General features: G+C 47.5%; 1 protein-coding gene across 1 annotated transcript in view; it reads left to right on the top strand.

The window, feature by feature from the left end:
- bmper (BMP binding endothelial regulator) overlaps window positions 1-21,874 on the top strand; it is a 113,828-nt gene that overhangs the window by 21,885 nt on the left and 70,069 nt on the right. Inside the window, exons 3-6 of the mRNA XM_068032598.1 lie at window positions 8,394-8,493; window positions 12,032-12,114; window positions 13,487-13,577; window positions 18,267-18,349. Coding sequence (XP_067888699.1) covers window positions 8,394-8,493; window positions 12,032-12,114; window positions 13,487-13,577; window positions 18,267-18,349 — 357 coding nt within the window. The remainder of the gene's footprint in view (window positions 1-8,393; window positions 8,494-12,031; window positions 12,115-13,486; window positions 13,578-18,266; window positions 18,350-21,874) is intronic.

The following is a 21,874-nucleotide window of genomic DNA, read 5'->3' as shown; positions in this document are numbered from 1 at the left end:
CTGTGCGGAGGCCCTTCCATGTCGGAAGGCCCCCAAGTTCAAAGTGCGACACTATGGAGCGTGGTGCGCGAATAAAATGCAGCCCAGTGTGTGTGAGTGTGTGTGTGTGAGAGAGAGTCTGTGTATGTGTGTGTGTGAGAGAGAGTTTGTGTATGTGTGAGAGAGTCTATGTGTGTGTGAGAGAGAGTCTATGTGTGTCTGTGTGAGAGAGAGTCTGTGTTTGTGTGTGTGAGAGTCTGTGTATGTGTGTGTGTGAGAGAGAGTCTGTGTATGTGTGAGAGAGTCTATGTGTGTGTGAGAGTCTATGTGTGTGTGTGTGAGAGAGAGTCTGTGTATGTGTGAGAGAGTCTATGTGTGTCTGTGTGAGAGAGAGTCTGTGTTTGTGTGTGTGAGAGAGTCTGTGTGTATGTGAGTGAATCTGTGTGTGTGTGTGTGAGAGTCTATGTGTATGTGTGTGTGTGTGAGAGAGTGTCTGTGTGTGTGAGAGAGAGAGAGAGAGTCTGTGTGTGTGAGAGAGAGTCCGTGTGTTTGTGTGTGAGAGAGAGAGAGAGAGTCTGTGTGAGAGAGGGTGTGTGTGTGTGTCTGTGTGTGTGTGTGTGTGTGTGTGTGTGAGTCTGTGTTTGTGTCTGTGTGTGTGAGTCTGTGTGCATGTGTGTGAGAGTCTGTATGTGTTAGTCTGTGTGTGTGAGAGAGAGTCCGTGTGTTTGTGAGTCTGTGTGCCTGTGTGTGTGTGTGAGTCTGTGTGTCTGTGTGTGTGTGTGTGTGTGTGTGAGTCTGTGTCTGTGAGAGTCTGTGTGTGTGAGTCTGTGTGTATGTGAGAGATAACAATTCAGCCCAATGTGTGTGAGTCTCTGTGTGTGTGTGTGTGTGTGTGTGTGTGTGACACAATGTGTGTGTGTGACACAATGTGTGTGTGTGACAATGTGTGTGTGTGACACAATGTGTGTGTGTGTGTATGTGTGTGTGTGTGTGCGAGAGAGAGAGAGGCTGTATGTGTGTGTGTGAGTCTGTGTGTCTCTGTATGTATGTGTGAGTCTGTGTGTATGTGAGAGAGTCTGTGAGTGAGTCTGTGTGTGTGCGCGAGAGAGAGAGAGTCTGTATGTGTGTGTGTGTGAGTCTGTGTGTCTCTGTGTGTGTGTGAGTCTGTGTATGTGAGAGTCTGTGTGTGTGTGTGTGAGTCTGTGTATGTGAGAGAGTCTGTGAGTGAGTCTGTGTGTATGTGTTTGTGTGTGTGAGAGAGAGAGAGAGAGAGAGAGAGGCTGTATGTGTGTGTGTGTGAGTCTGTGTGTCTCTGTGTGTGTGTGAGTCTGTGTATGTGAGAGTCTGTGTGTGTGTGTGTGAGTCTGTGTATGTGAGAGAGTCTGTGAGTGAGTCTGTGTGTATGTGTTTGTGTGTGTGAGAGAGAGAGAGAGAGAGAGAGAGTCTGTATGTGTGTGTGTGTGAGTCTGTGTGTCTCTGTGTGTGTGTGAGTCTGTGTATGTGAGAGTCTGTGTGTGTGTGTGTGAGTCTGTGTATGTGAGAGAGTCTGTGAGTGAGTCTGTGTGTATGTGTTTGTGTGTGTGAGAGAGAGAGAGAGAGAGAGAGAGAGGCTGTATGTGTGTGTGTGTGAGTCTGTGTGTCTCTGTGTCTCTGTGTGTGTGTGAGTCTGTGTATGTGAGAGTCTGTGTGTGTGTGTGTGAGTCTGTGTGTCTCTGTGTCTCTGTGTCTCTGTGTGTGTGTGAGTCTGTGTATGTGAGGGTCTGTGTGTGTGTGTGTGAGTCTGTGTATGTGAGAGAGTCTGTGAGTGAGTCTGTGTGTATGTGTTTGTGTGTGTGTGAGAGAGAGAGAGGCTGTGTGTGTGTCAATGGGCTGGATTTTGTTGAGGTCCTGATGTCGGGATCCGTGGCAGGGGGGCACCTGAAGATTGTGCCGGCAGTGGCCCAACACGGAGCCTGACACCGCGAGTGCTGGGCCCGATCTTCCTGGCAGCGGTGAGGCTCTGTGGCGGCCACCCTGCTGCTAGGCGATGAGACTGGACTTTGAATGTGTAAATTAAGAAAATGAATACATTTAAATAAAATTGTCAGCGATCTTACAAGCTGCCCAGGATCTTCCAGGCGACGGCCAGCACTCATGCACCTTTACTTTCCCGTCCAGGGAAGGGGTGACCTCTGCACTTTGAACAGTTTGTTGGGGGGTGGGGGGGGGGGGGGGTGGGGAGGTGGGTGAAGGTCAAGTCTTGCATGTAAGTCTTTTGGGTGGGGGGAGAGGTAACTATTATCTTTAAGTCTTATTGGGGTGGGGGAAGGGGCAATATTTTTTATTGCAGTGTACTGGGGTGGGTGTGTGTACAGTTTTAAATATTTAAATTTAATGGCAGGTCTGGCTGCCCTTTAACAATTCAGCCCAATGTGTGTGAGTCTCTGTGTGTGTGTGTGTGTGTGTGTGTGTGTGACACAATGTGTGTGTGTGACACAATGTGTGTGTGTGACAATGTGTGTGTGTGACACAATGTGTGTGTGTGTGTATGTGTGTGTGTGTGTGGCAATGTGTGTGTGTGTGTGACAATGTGTGTGTGTGAGAGACAATGTGTGTGAGAGACAATGTGTGTGTGTGACAATGTGTGTGTATGTGTGTGTGAGTGACAATGTGTGTGTGTGTGTGAGTGTGACAATGTGTGTGTGTGACAATGTGTGTGTGTGTGAGAGACAATGTGTGTGTGTGACAATGTGTGTGTGTGTGTATGTGTGTGTGAGTGACAATGTGTGTGTGTGTGTGAGTGTGACAATGTGTGTGTGTGTGACAATGTGTGTGTGTGTGTGTGACGATGTGTGTGACGATGTGTGTGCGTGTGTGTGTGTGACAATATGTGTGAGTCTGTGTGTGTGTGACAATATGTGTGTGTGTGTGTGTGACAATATGTGTGTGTGTGTGTGTGTGAGTCTGTTTGTGTCAATGTGTGTGTGTCTGTGCCTGTGTCTGAACGTTATATTTCATCCTCTTTCTAATCCACCTTTCCTCCTGTAGGCACTGAGCATTTAGACCATTTCTAGTGTTTGCTGGTCTAGATTGAGGGATGTAGATATACAATTAACTGGAAGAGATTTAGGACAGAGAGCAGTAGAAACATTTTATTACACAGAGCCTGTGGAATCACTAGTGGAGTTAGTGATTGAAGCAGAGACTATTTAAGAATAGGTGGGTGGTTAAAGGAAAGAATGATAAAGGGATACCAGTCAAGGGTAGAGGAGAAATACCAACATAGAGCGGTTGGCCTGAATGGCCTGTGTCCCTGTTGTGATTTCTGTATAAAATTAAAAGTTGGGTAATTAATGCCTGTTTATCCACCGAGGCATGTTTAAGCTATCAGTCCTCGGCTCCTAATCCCTTCGGCAGGGCTGCTGTTTCCAGGAGCAGGCGGGCACATTTCCAACTTAATGAAAGGACAGCCTTTCATTTTAATTTGGAAATATTTTCAGCGGCATTGACAACAATCTTTGAAAGTTAAATTTTCTGACATGGTTTATTTACAAACGTACTGAGTGTGAGCTCGTTCATGGAGTATATCTGAAGGAGTTCTTTTTTTCTTTAATGAGCTGAACATTTTGTGGTGTATTTTCTGATAATATGGCCTCTATGAAAAGCAGTCACCATGGCACTGGGCCCTGGTTGCTATGTGCAGTTATTTTATTATCTTTTGTAATTTGATTCTTACATGTCTATTGTACGTCCATGCATGAGATAACTGTACTGGCAGAAACCCACAGCCATTCCCAGAAAACCAGCCTTCTCAACCAAGAACATGAGAGGTTTTACCCATCAGGAAAGATTGAACAGGCGAGGGCTCTTTCCCTAGAAAAGTGAAGGCTGAGGGGTGATCTGATAAATAGTCTGAAAGATTATGAAAGGGGTTTGATAGGGTAGATTTAGAGAAGATGTTTTCACTTGCTGGGAGGCCAGAACTAGAGGGGAAGCTGGATAAACACATGAGGGAGAAAGGAATAGAAGGATATGGTGATAGAGTGAGATGAAGAGGGGGTGGGAGGAGACTCGAGTAAAACACCAGCATGGACTGGTTGGGCTGAATGGCCTGTTTCTATGCTGGAAAATTTGATGTAATACTTACAGCACAGAAACAAGCCATTCGGCCCAACCAGTCTATGCCAGTATTTATGCTCCACATGAGTCGCCTCCCATCCTTCCTCATCTCCCCCTATCAGCATATTTTTGTACCCAACCATGTCCAAGGCCCAGCTACTTTCCTCATGCCTGAAGCAAAGCAGCTGTGTGTAGAGGAAAAGGGGTGGGAGTGGAGAAGCTATTAAATTTTGTTCGACTGACCAAGTTAATTTTGAGGTGGAGAAGGGGATTAAGGAAATATTGAAAGAATATGTGCTAAACAGTCAGTGAGCTTCAGTGTTATGTCAAAGTTATAGGAGGGGATGGTTGTTCTGAGTTAATGCTGGAACTTGTTCTTTTTCCTTTGCTAATTAATTCTTCTCCATGATTTTGTTAAATATCCTGAGCTTGACTAGCAGCTGTTGCTGTGATTGGGTGTTAGGTCTCTAATAGTATAGAAACATAGGGCTGGATTGTACCTTCCCTCTGGGGGTGGGCTGGGCGGCGGGCGAACCTGTTTAATGGCACGGGAAGGCGGTGGTGGCTTGCCGGTCTACTTCCTGCTGTCATACCGTCATGCCAGAAGCAGGGAAGGTGCTGGATAGCCTTTCCGCCCAGAGGCCAATTGAACCATTTAAGTGGCCAATTAAAGGCCTCTTCCTGCCTCCGCTGTCACTTTGCCAGCGTGCACATAGGGAGACTGCCAGGTAGAATCTGGTGGCCTCCCAGCAGGTTCCAGGGGGTTGGGGTCAGGTATTCTTTAGGCCACAGAGGGGCTCCCTGTCGGTAATGGCTGCTCCGTGGCAACGACACACCTGCCCTCACCAAATCCTGCCCCGCCCCCCACCCGCCTGACTGGCTCTGACACTGCCAGACCCCACTTATCTGGTTGTAAAGTCAGCATCCATTACTGCATCCTCCAGGTGCAGCCCCAGCAATGGCCACCACTCCCAGTGGCGCTGGCTGCTGCTGACAAGATGTGGCTCCGGGTCCTGCTGACCATTGAATTAATGGCCAGAGGGCGGGCTGACTGTCCAACTAAGGATGGCGGGTGGGCTCTTGGAGCTGGAGGGCCAATCAGAGGCCTTCCAGCTTGAATGCAGCTGCAGGATGCAATAGAAGGTAAGTGAGGGAGAGGGCGCTTCAAAATGGAGGCATCCTCTCTCCAATTTTTTTAAATTTGAACTAAAAAATGGCTTTTGGAGCCAAGCCACCATTGTGGGCGGAGCCCCTTTAAGGGCAGCCTGCAGCTGCTGCAGCAGCCAGGGAGGGCAGAGCCTAAAAGTCAAGCCCAGAGTTACTATTTCAGGTCCATGACCAAAAGGTCACATGGACCTGAAACGTTAACTCTCTTTCTCTCTCTGCAGATGCTGCCTGACCTGCTGAGTATTTCCAGCATTTTCTGTTTTTATTTCAGATTTCCAGTCTCTGCAGTATTTTGCTTTTGTTTAAGATTATTTCCCTTTGTCTGGATTTTCCCATTTTTCTCATTTTAAACACCTTGATCAGATCATCCGCCAATCTTCATGGGAATAGTGTGTCTTAGTGCAGTTTTTAGGGCGTGTGTTCTATGACTGTTCTTGCCCTCCTTTCCTGAAGGCAGTAATTCATGTTGGTGTATAGTTCCCCGTGTGTTTTTAGCTGGTCCATGACTTGTACTGTTGGTTGGCACCATATCCAAGGGCCACCTGGCATTCGGCCACCATAAAGGCCACGAGCAGGCAGCCCTGGCTGGTCTGCTTTGTCTAAGAAGCCAATTGTAGAGCCACTACAGGCTATCAACGAACTCATTACAGAGCAGCGATTAAACCTGGAGCCCTCCTGGCCTAAATGGTTCAGTAAGACAACCTTTATACAGAAAATCCTGTAATCAATATTTTTTCAAATGCATTGTGCAATAAGGTTAATTAAATAACAGAAATGAATTTAAGCAATCATCAATCCATTTCCTGCATAGGTTAAAGGTCACAAAACAAACAATGCAAACTTGTGCCAGTGTTTTTTTTTGATTTGCAAGAAGGAATAACTTCATTCTCTACCCATTTTATTAGCAAATGACAAATCATGAATGATATCCTTCATTAATAACCCAGAGAAAGGAGTCTGGCATTAATATGTTGCCCTCAATCTGCAGTATGGTACATTATTACATTAATCATTGGTTTTGCATTGATGAAACATGTGATTGGAGCTTGCTGCATAAGGTATAATTATTGAATTCCGTCTCTCTCATGACCACTTCATTAACTGAATTTGACACAGATGTTACTCAAATTTTATTGATTTCATGAAAGATAGAATGCAGAATTGCAAACCTAAATATAGGTTTATGCCATCGCAAAGGAATTTTGTTCAACCTTATATGGCGGTTTATGGCAGACCAGGGTTGAAATTTATTAACTCGGCTGCAGATGTCTCAAACTGTAGGTAAGAAAAATTGTCAATGTGTTTTTATACTTCATACAGTGGACAATGGAGAAAGTTACACTTGACCATTCCTGGTTCTTAAAGGACTTGTCCTGCATTCGCTTTCCTTTGTTCAGAAACCAACGGGAGAGTCAGATGCACTTTGAAAGCTCCAATTGACCTCCATCATCCACAGTTTTTTGTGGGGGAGAGAGCTCCAGATTTCCACTATGTTTTGTGTGAAGATTTGCTTCCTGATATCACCCCTGAATGGCCTGGCTCTAGTTTTAAGGTTCTGCCCCCTTGTTCTGGACTCCCCCCACCAGAGAAAATAGTTTCTCTCCATCTCTCCTATCAAATCCTTTAATCATCTTAAACACCTCAGTTAGATCACCCCTTAATCTCCTAATCTGAAGGGAATACAAGCCTAGCCCTCATGATTTAACCCTTCAAGCCCTGCCATTATTGTGGAGAATATGAGCTGCACCCCGTCCAAGGTCAATAATATGATGTGCACCGTATAATTCAGCGTGCAGGATGGTCCCTGATAACGCACTGCTCATATTAGTCTTGCAAAGTCTAATCAAATGCTACTGCTGTTTAATGTCCCTTTCCTCCAGAATGTGCTCAGAGTTATCAGTAAGACGATTAATCACAATAAACACAATCTGATCGGAATTTCCTGGGGCGCACTTACGCAGAAATTACAAAATTCACACTGATCCTGGTGGTGGAACTTAAGCCCAAATTTCCTGTGGAGCTCTTAGACAGCACTGGAACTTAATAACTGGGGTATATTAAGTGCAAATGCAGCACACCAGTAAGAACAGTAGTGAGTGGGCTAGAGTTACTTGCCCTGGCACCTTGCTCTCAGAACCTCTCCCTGCTGCTGATCCACTTCCACTGCATTTCTTATGCAGAACAGGGGCATCCCCATTGGGAAACCCAAACCAGCTGCTTCATCCGTCTGAAAGTGTAGGGAAGGGAGGCGCTGAGGATCCGAAAAATTTCGGGTGCACTGAGACTGACGACACCACTTTTGCTTTAGTACAGTGCTGGTTCACAGTGAGAAAAATTCAGAACAATCATGAAGAAAATCGCTATCAGACTCCAGAAAATCCAGTTAGGCCAATATCAGATGATTTTGGCCTGTGTCGCAACCAAATTTTAGGGGGTAAATCTACACCAGTACATTACTGGAGTAAGTACAGGAAACTCTCATTGTCTTTTGCATGGTGGGTGGGACTATGTAAATCAGCAGTGGAGGGTTTTGGCAGTTTTATTGTGGAAGAGGTGAGAATGATCGAGGAAATGTGTGCAAATTTGGCGTAAATCATTTACACCCAAATTACCTCGCAAAAAAACTAAATGTTATTGATATGCTGATGCCATATGCATCACACAAACACTAAAGCAAAATACCACAGATGTTGGAAATCTGAAATAAAAACAGAATGCTGGAAATACTCAGCAGGTCAGGAAGCATCTGCGGAGAGAAAAATAGAGTTAATGTTTCAAGTCGATGACCTTTCATCAGAACAGCAGGCACCAGAAGGCTGAATGACCTGTTTCTGTGCTGTAAATACTATGTAAAAATAAAGGCACTCCGCCACATTTCCACCATAGTTACACCGAAAATTTCAGGAAATTAGGACCAATAAATCAGGAAGGATAAATAATGGCTGGCAGCAAATTTGAGAGTTTGGTACGGTCTCCGCATTCTCTTGATAATCAGGAATTCTCATTCGAACTGCTTGTTTCGATGGTTCCCTTGCTGTTTATTATTACTCTACACATGTGACACCTGATCAGCCAGCAGATGCATGATGCCCAGTTTATTGTGTTCCACCATTTGTTAATTATTCTTTTCTTTCATTTCTTACTTGCAGAACAATGAAGTAAGATGTACAAGAGAGAAGTGTCCTGTGCTGCCCAAAGACTGTGCTCTCGTTATCAAACAACGAGGAGGTTGCTGTGAAAAATGCAAAGGTGCTTTAACATTCCCACCTGCTGACTGCAGTTCTGTGTTTGGTTGCTGTTTCAGGCCATGTGCGATGGTAGTTTTATTTTATTCAGTGCAGTTCTGAATCTTTCCATTGGGAGGTTTGTATTGATGCGGCCCACAGCTCCCAGCACGCTCCAGAAGCGGGCTGTTTTCTTCAAGATGTTGCGAGAGGCTGCTGAGCATTTCTCCCCTCAGTAAACACAGTGTTAGTCAGCCTAGGCTGATCACTGCCCTCATTTAAACTTTCAATCCATTGATTTCACCAAGCAAGTGATCCACCCCTTTCCAGATCACTAGCCAGTATCAAGACCAGAGTTTTTCCCCTTGCTTCTTCCTGCTCTCCTAGACTCTTAAGGACAAAACCTTTGTCCCAAGCCCAGAATCACTTGATAACTTGTCCCAATGGGCAGTCATTCTCTGTGAGTCCCTCACAGAACGTATCATACATAAAGCAAGTACTTGTTCCCCTGTTGCACACACGCACATACACACGTGCACGCTCTCACACATAACTCACTTCCCAACAGGATAGCAAAGGGTGAAATTCCTGGATAATATGTCCCTTAAACCAGGGTCACTGAAACTAATTGTGATGTCCCAGATGAGATTGTTTCACGAGGGACAGGCCAGGGAATAATGTGCCTGAATTCTTCTGGTCTTTATGCTACACAGGGCCTCTAGCACACTGGGGCCATACATTTAACCTCTAGCACACTGGGGTAGCGTCAGCCAGAGCATATTGAGTTACGTTGATTTTCTTTTGCCCCTCCTTGTTGCCTTCCCATCTTCTCCTTCAGTCAGGAGGGCCCCACCAGTAGGACTGTGGGTTTCTCCGTGTCCACTGGCAGTGTCCTCCCTCAGACTGAGACTGAGGCAAAGTCTGCCTGTTCTGCCCCGAAGCTGAATGTTGCAGTCCTGCAGGGAACCCCAGCCAGAGTTAGACCCCTTCACCCACTGGGTCTGAGTGTCTTATGCAACAGTTGGAAGCCAGGCTCCTAACAAACGACTGGGGAGACTCAGGGCCACCATGGACTGGATGTCTAGTCTCTCTCTGTTTATGTTTCACTCTGTCAAACCGAGTGTCTTCATATTGTAATTATTTACTAAATCAAATGATGTTGAGCGAAATATTTTGAAACTGGATATGTGTTTGCATCAGTGGATTCAGTGAGACCAAATACCTCCCCCACTTCCTGCCTTCCCCAAGACCACACCCTGAGCCACATCTGGCTCTTTCATTACAGTTAGCTTCTTAAAACAGTCAGAGCATTTCCACTGAAAACCATGATACACAGAATCCCCAGGGATACAAGATTAAAATTCAGAAGTTATCAGGGAGAGCAAAAATCATAGAATCTTACAGCACAGAAGGAGGCCATTCAGTCCATCACACCTGTGCTGGCTCTTTGAAAGAGCAATCCAATTAGTCTCACTCCCCCTGCTCTTTCCCCCCACCCCCTCCCCCCCCATGCCCCTATAATTTTTCCCCTCAAAGTTTTTATCCAACTCCCTTTGAAAGTTACTATTCAATCTGCTTCCACTGCCCTTTCAGGCAGCGCATTCCAGATCACAACAACTCACTGCATAAAAAAAGTTTTCCTGATCTCCCCCTCTGGTTCTTTTACCAATTATTTTAAATCTGTGACCTCTGGATACTGAGCTTCCTTCCACTGGAAACAGTTTCTCTATTTACTCTATCAAAACCCTTCATGATTTTGAACACCTCTATTAAATCTCCCCTAAACCGTTCCTGCTCTAAGGAGAAGAATCCCAGTTTCTGCAGTCTCTCCACATAACTGAAGTCCCTCATCCCTGAGACCATTCCAGTAAATCTACTCTCAACCCTCTCCAAGGTCTTTTATAGGCACACCTTTTGCACCCAAAGAATAATACTTCTGCAGAATGAGTTATCAGGGACTGAATAAAGCAAGTCGTCGAAATAAGTTTCTAGAAATAACTAAGCGTGTTTCTGGAGAGAGTAGGGTCGGGGGGTATAGAGGAAAGGCAGGTAGGTTGCACTGACCTGCCACAAAAGGTCAGGCTTATTGGGAGTACAAGCCTTTTCACCTTCCCAGAAATCCTTCTATGTTATAAATGAGGTTACATTTCAGGCGACCTTACAGAACTGTGACAAGACGTGTACCAATCGTGGAAATGTGCTTCATTAATTCATCATTTATTAAACAGCCCATATAACTCTGAAGGTGACATTGCTATGTTAGAACCACAATCACATTTAACAGGCAGTTTTGGCATTTTCAAAACCATTCTCAAATCTGCAGATCTAAGAATATTAGAACCTGAGTTTCACCTGTTTGTTTCCTGCCAAGGTAGGAGGTGAGTTGGAGAAATGGCAAGATGGTTTTAATAGGTTAAATGATGCTGAAATGATACACAGGGCAGATGCTGACACAATGATTGCTGCTGCTAGAATCTCAGCACAGGTGTCATCCAAGACTCTTAGCACAAATAGATTTTCTGAACAGGGAGCCAATCAGAGTGTGAGGTGGTCGGCGGGTGGAGTGGGAGTTTGGGGTGATTGGTGATCCTTGATCACCTAGAGCAATATCACATGCACAGACCCAAAATTTGTAACAGCCCCATTCCGTTCAGGACTGTGTATCAATTTTGCATACAAGGCAAAGAGAGTCGCTAACGGCATGGCTTCAAGTTAATAAAAGGTCATTGCAGGACTGACATTAGCAACTTCAGACAAAGTGTGAAATAAAAATACAGATTGAGCAGTGGAGGTAAAAACCTCCGGAATCACTTAAGATGCTCAGCAAAAGAACCGGAGGGCAATTTAGGAGGTTTTTTTTAAAACAGCGTGTTGTTGTGATCCAGAATGCACTGCCTGAAAGGGTGGTGGAAGCAGATTCAATACTAACTTTTAAAAGGGAATTGTATAAATGCTTGAAGGGGAAAAATTTGCAGGGCTATGGGGAAAGAGTGGGTGTAATAAAACTAATGGGAGTGGCACAGTGGTTAGCACCGCAGCCTCATAACTCCAGCCACCTGGGTTCAGCTCTGGGCACTGCCTGTGCAGAGTTTGCAAGTTGCCCCTGTGACCGCGTGGGGTTCCGCTGGGTGCTCTGGTTTCCTCCCATAGCCAAAGACTTTCAGGTTGATAGGTAAATTGGCCATTGTAAATTGCCCCTAGTGTAGGTAGGTAGTAGGAGAATTGAGGGAAGGTGGGGATGTGGTATGGGATTAATGTAGGATTAGTATAAGTGGGTGGTTGTTGGTCAACAGTGGGCCGAAGGGCCTGTTTCAGTGCTGTATCTCTCTATGACTCTAATTGGCTAGCTGTTTCAAAGAGCTGGCACAGACGTGCTGGGCTGAATGGCCTTCTGTCCTGCATCATTATATGTGTTTGGATGAGGAGGGCGAGTTGGATCTGGATAAAGAAAGATGGGCCAACTGTCCTTTCTCATCTGTAATTGTCTTGAGATTTTCCTTCATGCAATTCCTAGCACCTGCTGACTTTTTCCAATCTGTGTCTTTATCTCCTCTCTCTGTAAGAATGTCTGTTTGGCGGGACGTTATACAATAGCTCGGCAGCCTGGCTCGTACCTTCCAAACCCTGCCTGATGCGGTCATGTCAGGTACGTGATCCTTCTGCACCATGTGCGTAATCGTGTGTTAATGTGTTTGGGTGGATTGGATGGTGAGGATGTGCCAACATTTGTCTTTTACATGGTGCTGTTGTGACACCACAAAATTCATACTTAAGGAAGCTATTTTAGTTTGCACCTTCTGCCATTGCATGACCATGTGTTGGCTGTTGGAGTTGGTGCTCACTGCCTTGGTTATCACCTTCCATTGGCCCTGAACAGTTTTCCTTCACCATTGCTCCCTTCCAGCCTGGGCATCCCTCCTCTGCCTGGCCTCATTTCCACAGCATCTCTGGGTAAAGAACATGACTGATCACTCAGAAAGCAGTGTTAATGCCTGGACCTTTAAGATGCTGCAGCCCTTAAATACTGCAGCAGCTCACTGTTTAGGGGTGAAACTAGATGATGCATTTAAGTGAAAGCTAGATAAGTACATGTGGGATAAAAGAAGAAAAGGATATGTTGATAGGGTTAGATGAAGTAGGGTGGGAGCAGGGTCATGTGGAGCAAAAATACAAGTATAGAGCTATTGGACAGGCTGGTCTGTTTCTGCATTGTACAATCTATATAACTTTATGTAACTATTAGGGAAAGAAACCTGCCCTCCTTACCCAGTCTGGCCTATATGTGTCTCCAGTCCCATACCAGCATGGTTAACTCTTAACTGCCCTCTGTAGTGGCCTAGCAAACCATTCAGTTGTATCAACTCTTCAGGAAGAAGGCCCAGCACCACATTCTCAATGTAACATTTCTCTACATTACAGGAATACTTCAAAAGTACCTGATTGACTTTAAAGCACTTTGGGATGTCCTAAGGTTGTAAAAGGCATTACGTAAATGCAAGATTTTCCTTCAATCCTAACCCTCTCATTCTAACTTACATCGATGAAGTATTTTACTCTTCTGCAGATGCAATAAAGTAAAGCTAATTCCAAATTCTCCTCACAGAACAAGAGGATCAATGAATGAAGTGGGGTTAAGCTAAATATTGATTACCATTTGTGGAAATTTGAAGGAAACAGGAATTATTGAAACATCAAAGTTACCAGTAACAAAATATGCTCAATTTTATCTGGTTACACCGGACACTGTGAGAATTGGAGACTCTTTGGTTTTCATGCAGTTTCCACACAAATGTGTCCAGTTTCTTTTGATAAATAAATACCAGTCTTGTGTTTGTACTTGTCGTGTGGATTTGTCCCACACAGCAGTTGTGCGAGAGGTCAAGAAGAGCCATGTCAAGCTTATGCTGTGATCTGGAACCCATGCAGACACAAAGACGAAATCAGTGAAGCTTTCTCAGCACACACAGCTTGCTGTGTAAACAGAACATAACAATCTGTGTTTCATGTCTTACCTGTAGGAAGGTGTCATTACAGAATCAGAGGTGCTGTGTGTGGTCTACTGTAAAAATCCCATAGTGCAACAGGGCAGCTGCTGTCCAGTCTGTCAAGGTGAGCAAGTTTTCACTCGGAGGGATTTCTGCCTTGTAAATCATTTATTTTTGCAGTACGTCTTTGGAATGAACTTTAAAATGGAAGAGAGGTAAGGAATAACCTTTCCCCTTGCCCCCGCCTGCCATGACCCAAGTAAGACTGGCTGGGAGGGGGGTTGTTTGGTGTCGGGTGTAGGCACACCAGTTTCAGCGCAAGTCCTTCTGGACTGCATACTCAACGGGTGGGAATTGGAAAGTTTCCCGATCAAATCTGGAGTCAGACAGGGCTGTCCTCTGTCCCCGGTCTTGTTTGTTTGCTGTATTGAACCCTTTGCTGAGTCTATTAGGAAGGATGCGAGCATAAGAGGGGTGACAATCCCAGGCAGTGGAGGCACTCAGGTCAAAACCTCCCTGTACATGGATGACGTCGCCGTCTTCTGCTCGGATCCGCTGTCCGTGCGCAGACTGATGAGCATCTGCGACCAGTTCGAACTGGCCTCGGGAGCCAAAGTTAACCACGGCAAGAGCGAGGCCATGTTCTTTGGCAACTGGGCTGACCGATCCTTTGTCCCCTTCACCGTCAGGTCAGATTACCTGAAGGTGCTGGGGATATGGTTCGGAAGGGCCGGGGCGTGCACCAAAACATGGGAGGAGCGAATAGCCAAGGTACGACAAAAGTTGGGCATGTGGGGGCAGCGATCTCTCTCCATTGTGGGTAAGAACCTGGTCATCAGGTGCGAGGCGCTCACGTTGTTGCTCTACGTGGCGCAGGTCTGGCCCATACCCCACTCCTGCGCCGTGGCAGTCACCCGAGCCATTTTCCGCTTCGTCTGGGGATCTAAAATGGACCGGGTCCGGAGGGACACGATGTTCAAATCTCTGGACAAGGGCGGGAAAAATGTACCCAACGTGGCCCTCATCCTGATGACCACCTTCATGTGCGGCTGCATCAAGCTGTGTGTAGATCCCCAGTACGCAAACTCCAAGTGTCACTACGTGCTGAGGTTCTATCTGTCCCCGGTGTTGCGAAGGATGGGCTTGGTCACATTGCCGCGGAACGCTCCATGCAGTTGGGCAGTGCCGTACCACCTATCCTTCGTGGAGCAGTTTCTGCGGGAAAACACTTTTGACCACCGGTCCATCAGGCAGTGGTCTGCACGGAATGTCCTCAAGGCCCTACGGGAAAAGGAAACGGTGAATCATGTCGGATGGTTCCCCGAGCAGACCGTCAAAGTCATTTGGCAGAATGCCTCATCACCAGAACTTTCAAACAAGCACCAAGACGTAGCTTGGCTGGTGGTGAGAAGGGCCCTCCCCGTCAGATCCTTCATGCACACCCGAAGTCTCGCCCCCTCCGCACAATGCCCCCGCGTTGGCTGTGGTGGGGAAGAGACGGCCGCCCACCTCCTCCTGGAATGTGCCTTTGCAAAGCAGGTGTGGAAAGAGATGCAGTGGGTTTTGTCAAGGTTCATCCCAAGCAGCTCTGTAACACAGGAGTCTGTGCTCTACGGGCTGTTCCCAGGGACGCACACCGAGACAAACATCAACTGCTGCTGGAGGACTATCAATTCGGTGAAAGACGCCCTTTGGTCTGCCCGAAACTTGCTGGTCTTCCAGCGCAAAGAGTTGTCCACCACCGAATGTTGCAGACTGGCACATTCCAAGGTTCAGGACTACGTGCTGAGGGACGCACTAAAGCTTGGGGCAGCCGCAGCAAAGGCTCAATGGGGAAAGACCACAGTGTAAGGTTCCCCCACCAAGCTGGACTGAGGGGCTGGATCAATGGGAAACCCCTCGAACTGTATCGTTAATATTCTCAATTGATGCAAATGTAAAACTGTAATTGACATGACAATTGTGAAACAGAAGGGTTGGGAAGAAACTCATGACAGTATTGAAGGAAACTGATCTCCCTTGCAATGTTTGTATTTTTTGGTGCTGTTTGGAAACTGTTTGGCAATGTAATTTTTGCAGATTTTTATGAATAAAGTATATTTTGAAAATAAAAAAAAAACTCATCCAAATGGTGTTTATAACTCTAATCACCCCTGGGAAAGGTCAGGGGGCTTGCCATTTAACTGCCCTCTGTGAGCGAGGCATAGCTCCTCTCCCCTCTCCCCTCCTGGCCCCTCTCTCTCCCTCTCCCTTTCCCCCTTTCCCCTCCCTCTTCTTCTTTCCCCCTCCATATCTCCCACTCTCTCCCTCTTTCCCTCTTGCCACCCTCTCCACTTCCCATCTACCACTGTCTCACACTCCCCTCACTCTCCCTCCACTCTCCCCCTACTCTCCTCACTTTCCCTACTCTTCCCCAACTCTTCCCCACTCTTCCCCCACTCTCCCCCCACTCTATCCCCCACTCTCTCTCACTCTTGCCTCACTCTCTCCCACTCTTCCCCCACTCCCCCACTCTATCCCCCACTCTCACTTCTCCCCCACTCTCCCTCACTCTCCCTCATTCTTCCCCCACTCTTCCCCACTCTCCCCCCACGCTCTCCCCCACTTCCCCCCACTCTTTCCCCCACTCCATCCCCCACTCTCCTCCCAGTCTCTCCCCCACTCTCTCCCACTCTCCCCCACTATTTCCCCCACTCTCTCACCCACTTTCTCCCCCACTCTCTCCCCCACTCTCCCACTCTCTCCCCCATACTCACCCCCATTCTTCCCCCACTCTCCCCACTCCTCCCACTATTCCCCCACTCTCCCCCCACTCTCCCCCCACATTCACCCCATTCTTCCCCCACTCTCCCCCACTCTTACCCCACTCTTTTCCCCACTCTCTCCCCCACTCTCTCCCCACTCTCTCCCCCACTGTCCCACTCTCCCCCCTCTATCACCCCCACTCTCTCCCCCACTCTCTCCCCCCCACTCTCTCCCACTCTTCCCCCACTCTCACCCCCACTCTTCCCCCCCCACTCTACCCCCCCACTCTTCCCCAACTCTACCCCCATTCTTCCTCCACTCTCTCCCCGCTTTCCCACACTCTTCCCAACTCTCCCCTCACTCTTGCCCCTCTTTCTCTCCAGTCTCACCCTACTCCCCCACTTTCTCCCCACTCTTCCCCCACTCTCCCCTCACTCTCCCCCTACACTGTCCCCCCCTCACTCTTTCCCCCATTCTCTTCCTCCCCTCCTTCCCACTGTCCATTTCCCCTCTCCACATTCTCCCCTCCCTCTTTCTCGCCCTTTTATCCCTTCCCTTCTCTCTCCCAGCCTCTCTCCCTGTCCCCTGTCCCACTCTCTCCCTGTCCCCCTCCCGACAATGTGAAGATTTCTGTTTTATCATTATACCAGGAGATGCTGTGTTTAGGAGCCTCTCAGCGAAGGGCTTTACCAGTCAGAGTTATGATTCAGACTATATGGTAATTTGCGATATCCATTTCCCAGCTCAGGGCACATGTTACACCCTTGTTTGGAGCTCTGCAGTGAGCTGGTGAGACGGTACCTGTGCTAACAGCATTGTAATGTACAGAATGTGGCTCAGTGAGCTACCGTACCCTGGTGGAACTGTTTGTTTGAGTGACTGAGAGCTCTTTGTGCCTTGAAAACACAAGCATCAGCATAGGTCATGATTCATAAACCACTCGCACACCCCCAGCTGCAATTTGAAATATTGTGTGACATTATAACTGAGCTGGTTTGTGGTTCTTTGTGATAGTGACATATGAAGGAGCTTTTGTAATGTAGTATAGGGTAACCTGGGATTGGACTATAACTCAGAGTTCAGGAGTTCACAAGCCCATTCAATTCACAAAGTCTGGTTACTTGTGGGCAGGGCAGGAAGGGTGACTCAGAGATGGGAACCCATTACCTCGCCCCAGTCTGGCCCATACGTGACTCCAGTCCCACACTATGTGGTTTAATCAATCCCCCAGGGGCTCTTTGAGATAGGCAATGATTGCTGCCTTTGTCTAGAACAAGTTGCAGTGTTGTTGGTGTAATGATTGTGCACAGTTAATTTCAGTGAAACTGTATTGATACATAATTCCAGCTCCTCATGGGCCTTGACTTCTGGCCTTGCCTGTTAATCCGTAACTCAAAATTATTGGTCATTTAAGTCCAGGACTAGTTTAGAGCTGGAGCTGCAGGCAGTCCTGCTGTCGGGGGGCCCCAATACTCAGCCACGCCTCTTCCAATCTACTGCCTGTACATCGCTGGCTTTCAGTAATCCCCAGGGAGAACTTCCCTCTGTGTTTTCCAAGTCATCAACCTGCATTTCCTCAGAGTTTAGACTGTGAATAGGGTTGGTGAGAGACAGCTGGTTCCAACCAGGGTCACTGCCTGCTGTACTTACACCGGAGTTTCCTGGGAGTTTGTGGTGGGGGGCCCTCTGGCTGCTCCAACCCTGAAAATGGTGTCAGAAGGAGATGGGACTGGCGGGATCATATGGTCTGACAGAATTCTGCTCCCCGCCCCGTTGCCTGCATCAGGTGCCCACTGCTGCCCGGTGTCTGATCGGCGAGAGGGTGGGGACAGGGCTCTGACTCCGGGTCGTCCATCGTAAAGCAGGCAGATCCTGTTCCTGTGAAACTCAGCTTCTGATCGATCGTGTAAAATGCTGGGTAAGGGGTGGGAGGTACAGGCTGTGGATCAATCCCTGTCTTCAGCTGGTCACAAAGTTACTGCCGCTCTCTGCTTTGGGATCCGTAATTGCTTTCTCTGGCTGTTCCCTTTATTCTCTCTGTTATTTGACCTCTTGTTGTGTATTTCAGGCTGTGAGTTTGGTGGTCATCACTACAGAGAAGGAGAGGATTTCTACCCAGATGGAAACAGATGTATTAAATGTTCCTGCACTGTGAGTATAGACAGATCTTCCTGTACATAAAGCCCAGCTCTTCACCAGTCCTGTCTTACTGAGTGTGGGGGAGATGCTATTTTACAACAATTGGTATCATCAGCCAAGTGTGACTGGGAACGTGTAAAATAAATGTGTCACTTCCAGGAAGTGGGTGCTATACAAATGGCATTGACCACTGTGATCTCCATTCCCCACAATCCCATTCACCTCCATCCCCATTCACCTCGACCTCCATTCACCGCGATCCCCACTCACCACGATCCCCATTCACCGCGATCCCATTCACCACCATCCCCATTCATCACAATCCCCATTCACTTCGATCCCCATTCACCTCTAACCCATTCACCGCATTATCCATTCACCTCAATCTTCATTCGCCTCCATCCCCATTTACCTCGACCCCCATTCACCTTAATCCCCATTCACCACCATCCCATTCACCTCAATCCCCATTCACCTCAATCCCCATTCACCTCGACTCCATTCACCGCGATCCCCATTCACCACGATCCTCATTCACCACCATTCCCATTCATCACAATCCCCATTCACTTCGATCCCCATTCACCTCTAACCCATTCACCGCATTATCCATTCACCTCAATCCTCATTCACCTCCATGACCATTTACCTTGACCCCCATTCACCTTAATCCCCATTCACCACCATCCCATTCACCACGATCCCCATTCACCTCGATCCCCATTCACCTTGATCCCCATTCACCTCGACCCCCATTCACCTCAATCCCCATTCACCTCGACCCCCATTCACCATGATCTCCATTTACCACGATCCCCATTCACAGCATTATCCATTCGGCTCAATCCTCATTCACCTCCATCCCCATTCACATCAACCTCCATTCACTGCGATCCCCATTCATCACGATCCCCATTCACCATGATCCACATTCACCTCGATCCCCATTCACCTCGATACCCATTCACCTCGACCCCCATTCACCCCAATCCCCATCCAGCTCATCCCCATCCATCTCCTCCCCATTCACCTCGATCATCATTCACCGCGATCCTCATTCACCATGATCCCCATTCACCTCAATCCACATTCACCACGATCTTCACTCACCATGATCCCCATTCACCATGATCCCCATTCACCTCAATCCACATTCACCACGATCATCATTCACCGCGATCCTCATTCACCATGATCCCCATTCACCTCAATCCACATTCACCACGATCTTCACTCACCATGATCCCCATTCACCATGATCCCCATTCACCTTAATCCTCATTCACCTCGATCCTCATTTACCTCGATCTCCTTTCACCGCGATCTCCATTCACCACGATCTTCACTCACCATGATCCCCATTCACCATGATCCCCATTCACCTCAATCCCCATTCACCACTATCTTCACTCACCATGATGCCCATTCACCTTGATCCCCATTCACCTCAATCCCCATTCACCTCAATCCCCATTTACCTCGATCTCCTTTCACTGCGTTCCCCATTCACCATGATCACCATTCAGCTCAATCCCCATTCACCTCAATCCCCATTTACCTTGATCCCCATTTACCTCGACCCCCATTCACCTCGATCTCCTTTCACTGTGTTTCCCATTCATCGCGATCCCCGTTCACCTCAAATCCCATTCACCTCGATCCCCATTCACCTCAATCCCCATTCACCACAAACCTCATTCACCTCGACCCCCATTCACTGCGTTCCTCATTCACCTCGATCGCCATTCACCTTGACCCCCATTCACCTCGACCCCCATTCACCTCGGCCCCCATTCACCTCGATCGCATTCACCTTGATCACCATTCACCTCAACCCCCATTCACCTCAATCCCCATTCATCACAATCCCATTCACCTCAATCCCCATTCACCTCGATCCCCATTCATTGCGTTCCCCATTCACCTCAATCTCCATTCATCACAATCCCATTCACCTCAATACCCATTCACCTCGATCCCCATTCATTGCGTTCCCCATTCACCTCAATCTCCATTCACCACGATCCCATTCACCTCAATCCCCATTCACCTCGATCCCCATTCGCCTCGATCCCCATTCACCTCAATCCTCATTCATTGCGTTCCCCATTCACCTCAATCTCCATTCACCACGATCCCATTCACCTCAATCCCCATTCACCTCGATCCCCATTCATCGCGTTCCCTATTCGCCATGATCCCCATTCACCATGATCCCCATTCACCATGATCCCCATCCGCCGTGATCCCCATTCGACGTGATCCCCATTCACTGTGATCCCATTCACCATGATACCATTCATCGTGATCCCTTTCACCATGATACCATTCATCGTGATCCAATTCACCTCAATCCCCATTCACCTCAAACCCATTCACCAGGATCCCCATTCTCCTCAAACCCATTCACCTCAATCTCCATTCACCTCAAACCCATTCACTGGGATCCCCATTCTCCTCAAACCCATTCACCTCAATCCCTATTCACCTCAAACCCATTCACCTCGATCCCCATTCACCACATCATCCATTCCTCTCAATCTCCATTCCCCTCAATCCCCATTCACCGTGTTCCCCATTCACCTCGATCCCCATTCACCTCGATCACCATTCATCACGATTCCCATTCACCAGCTTTCCCATTCACCTTGATCCCCATTCACCTCGAACCCCATTCACCTCGAACCCCATTCACCTCGAGCCCCATTCACCTCGAACCCCATTCATCTCGATCCCCATTCACCTCGAACCCCATTCACCTAGATCTCCGTTCACCTTGAACCCCATTCACCTAGATCACCATTCATCACGATTCCGATTCAACAGAATCCCCATTCACCTCGATCCCCATTCACCTCGATTCCCATTCACCATGATCCTCATTCACCTCGATTCCCATTCACCTCGAATCCCATTCACCTCGATCCCCATTTGCTACGATCCCCATTCACCACAATTCCCATTCACCTCGAATCCCATTCACCACGATCGCCATTCACTGCGATTCCCATTGACCTCAATCCCCATTCACCTCAATCCCCATTCATCGTGCTCCCCATTCAGCTCAATCCCCATTCACCCCAATCCCATTCACCTAGATCCCCATTCACCTCAATTGCCATTCACCTCAATCCCCATTCACTTCAATCTCCATTCAGCGCGATCGCCATTCATTACAATCGCCGTTCACCTGTATCATCGGCAAATTTTGAAATTTTACACTGTGGTTCAATGTCCAAGTCATTTATATGTATATCAAAAAAACAGTCATCCTCGCACTGACTCTTGGGGAACACCACTGTCTTCCATCCTCCAGTCTGAAAAACAACCATTTACTACGACTCTGTCCTTAAGCCAATTTTTTATCCAAGCTGACACTGACCCATCTATTCCATGAGCCTCAATTTTGTTAAACAGCCTTTATGCGGTACTTTATCAAATCTTCTTTGGCCTCCTTATCTTGAGAGACAATGGGTAAGCGCCTGGAGGAGGTCAGTGGTGTGTGGAGCAGCTGGAGTGGCTATAAAGGCCAATTCT

This window comes from Heterodontus francisci, chromosome 5, assembly GCF_036365525.1.
Source record: "Heterodontus francisci isolate sHetFra1 chromosome 5, sHetFra1.hap1, whole genome shotgun sequence".
Classification (NCBI taxonomy): domain Eukaryota; kingdom Metazoa; phylum Chordata; class Chondrichthyes; order Heterodontiformes; family Heterodontidae; genus Heterodontus; species Heterodontus francisci.
The sequence above is the reverse complement of the archived record's forward strand: the minus strand, read 5'-3'. Positions and strand labels throughout refer to the sequence as shown.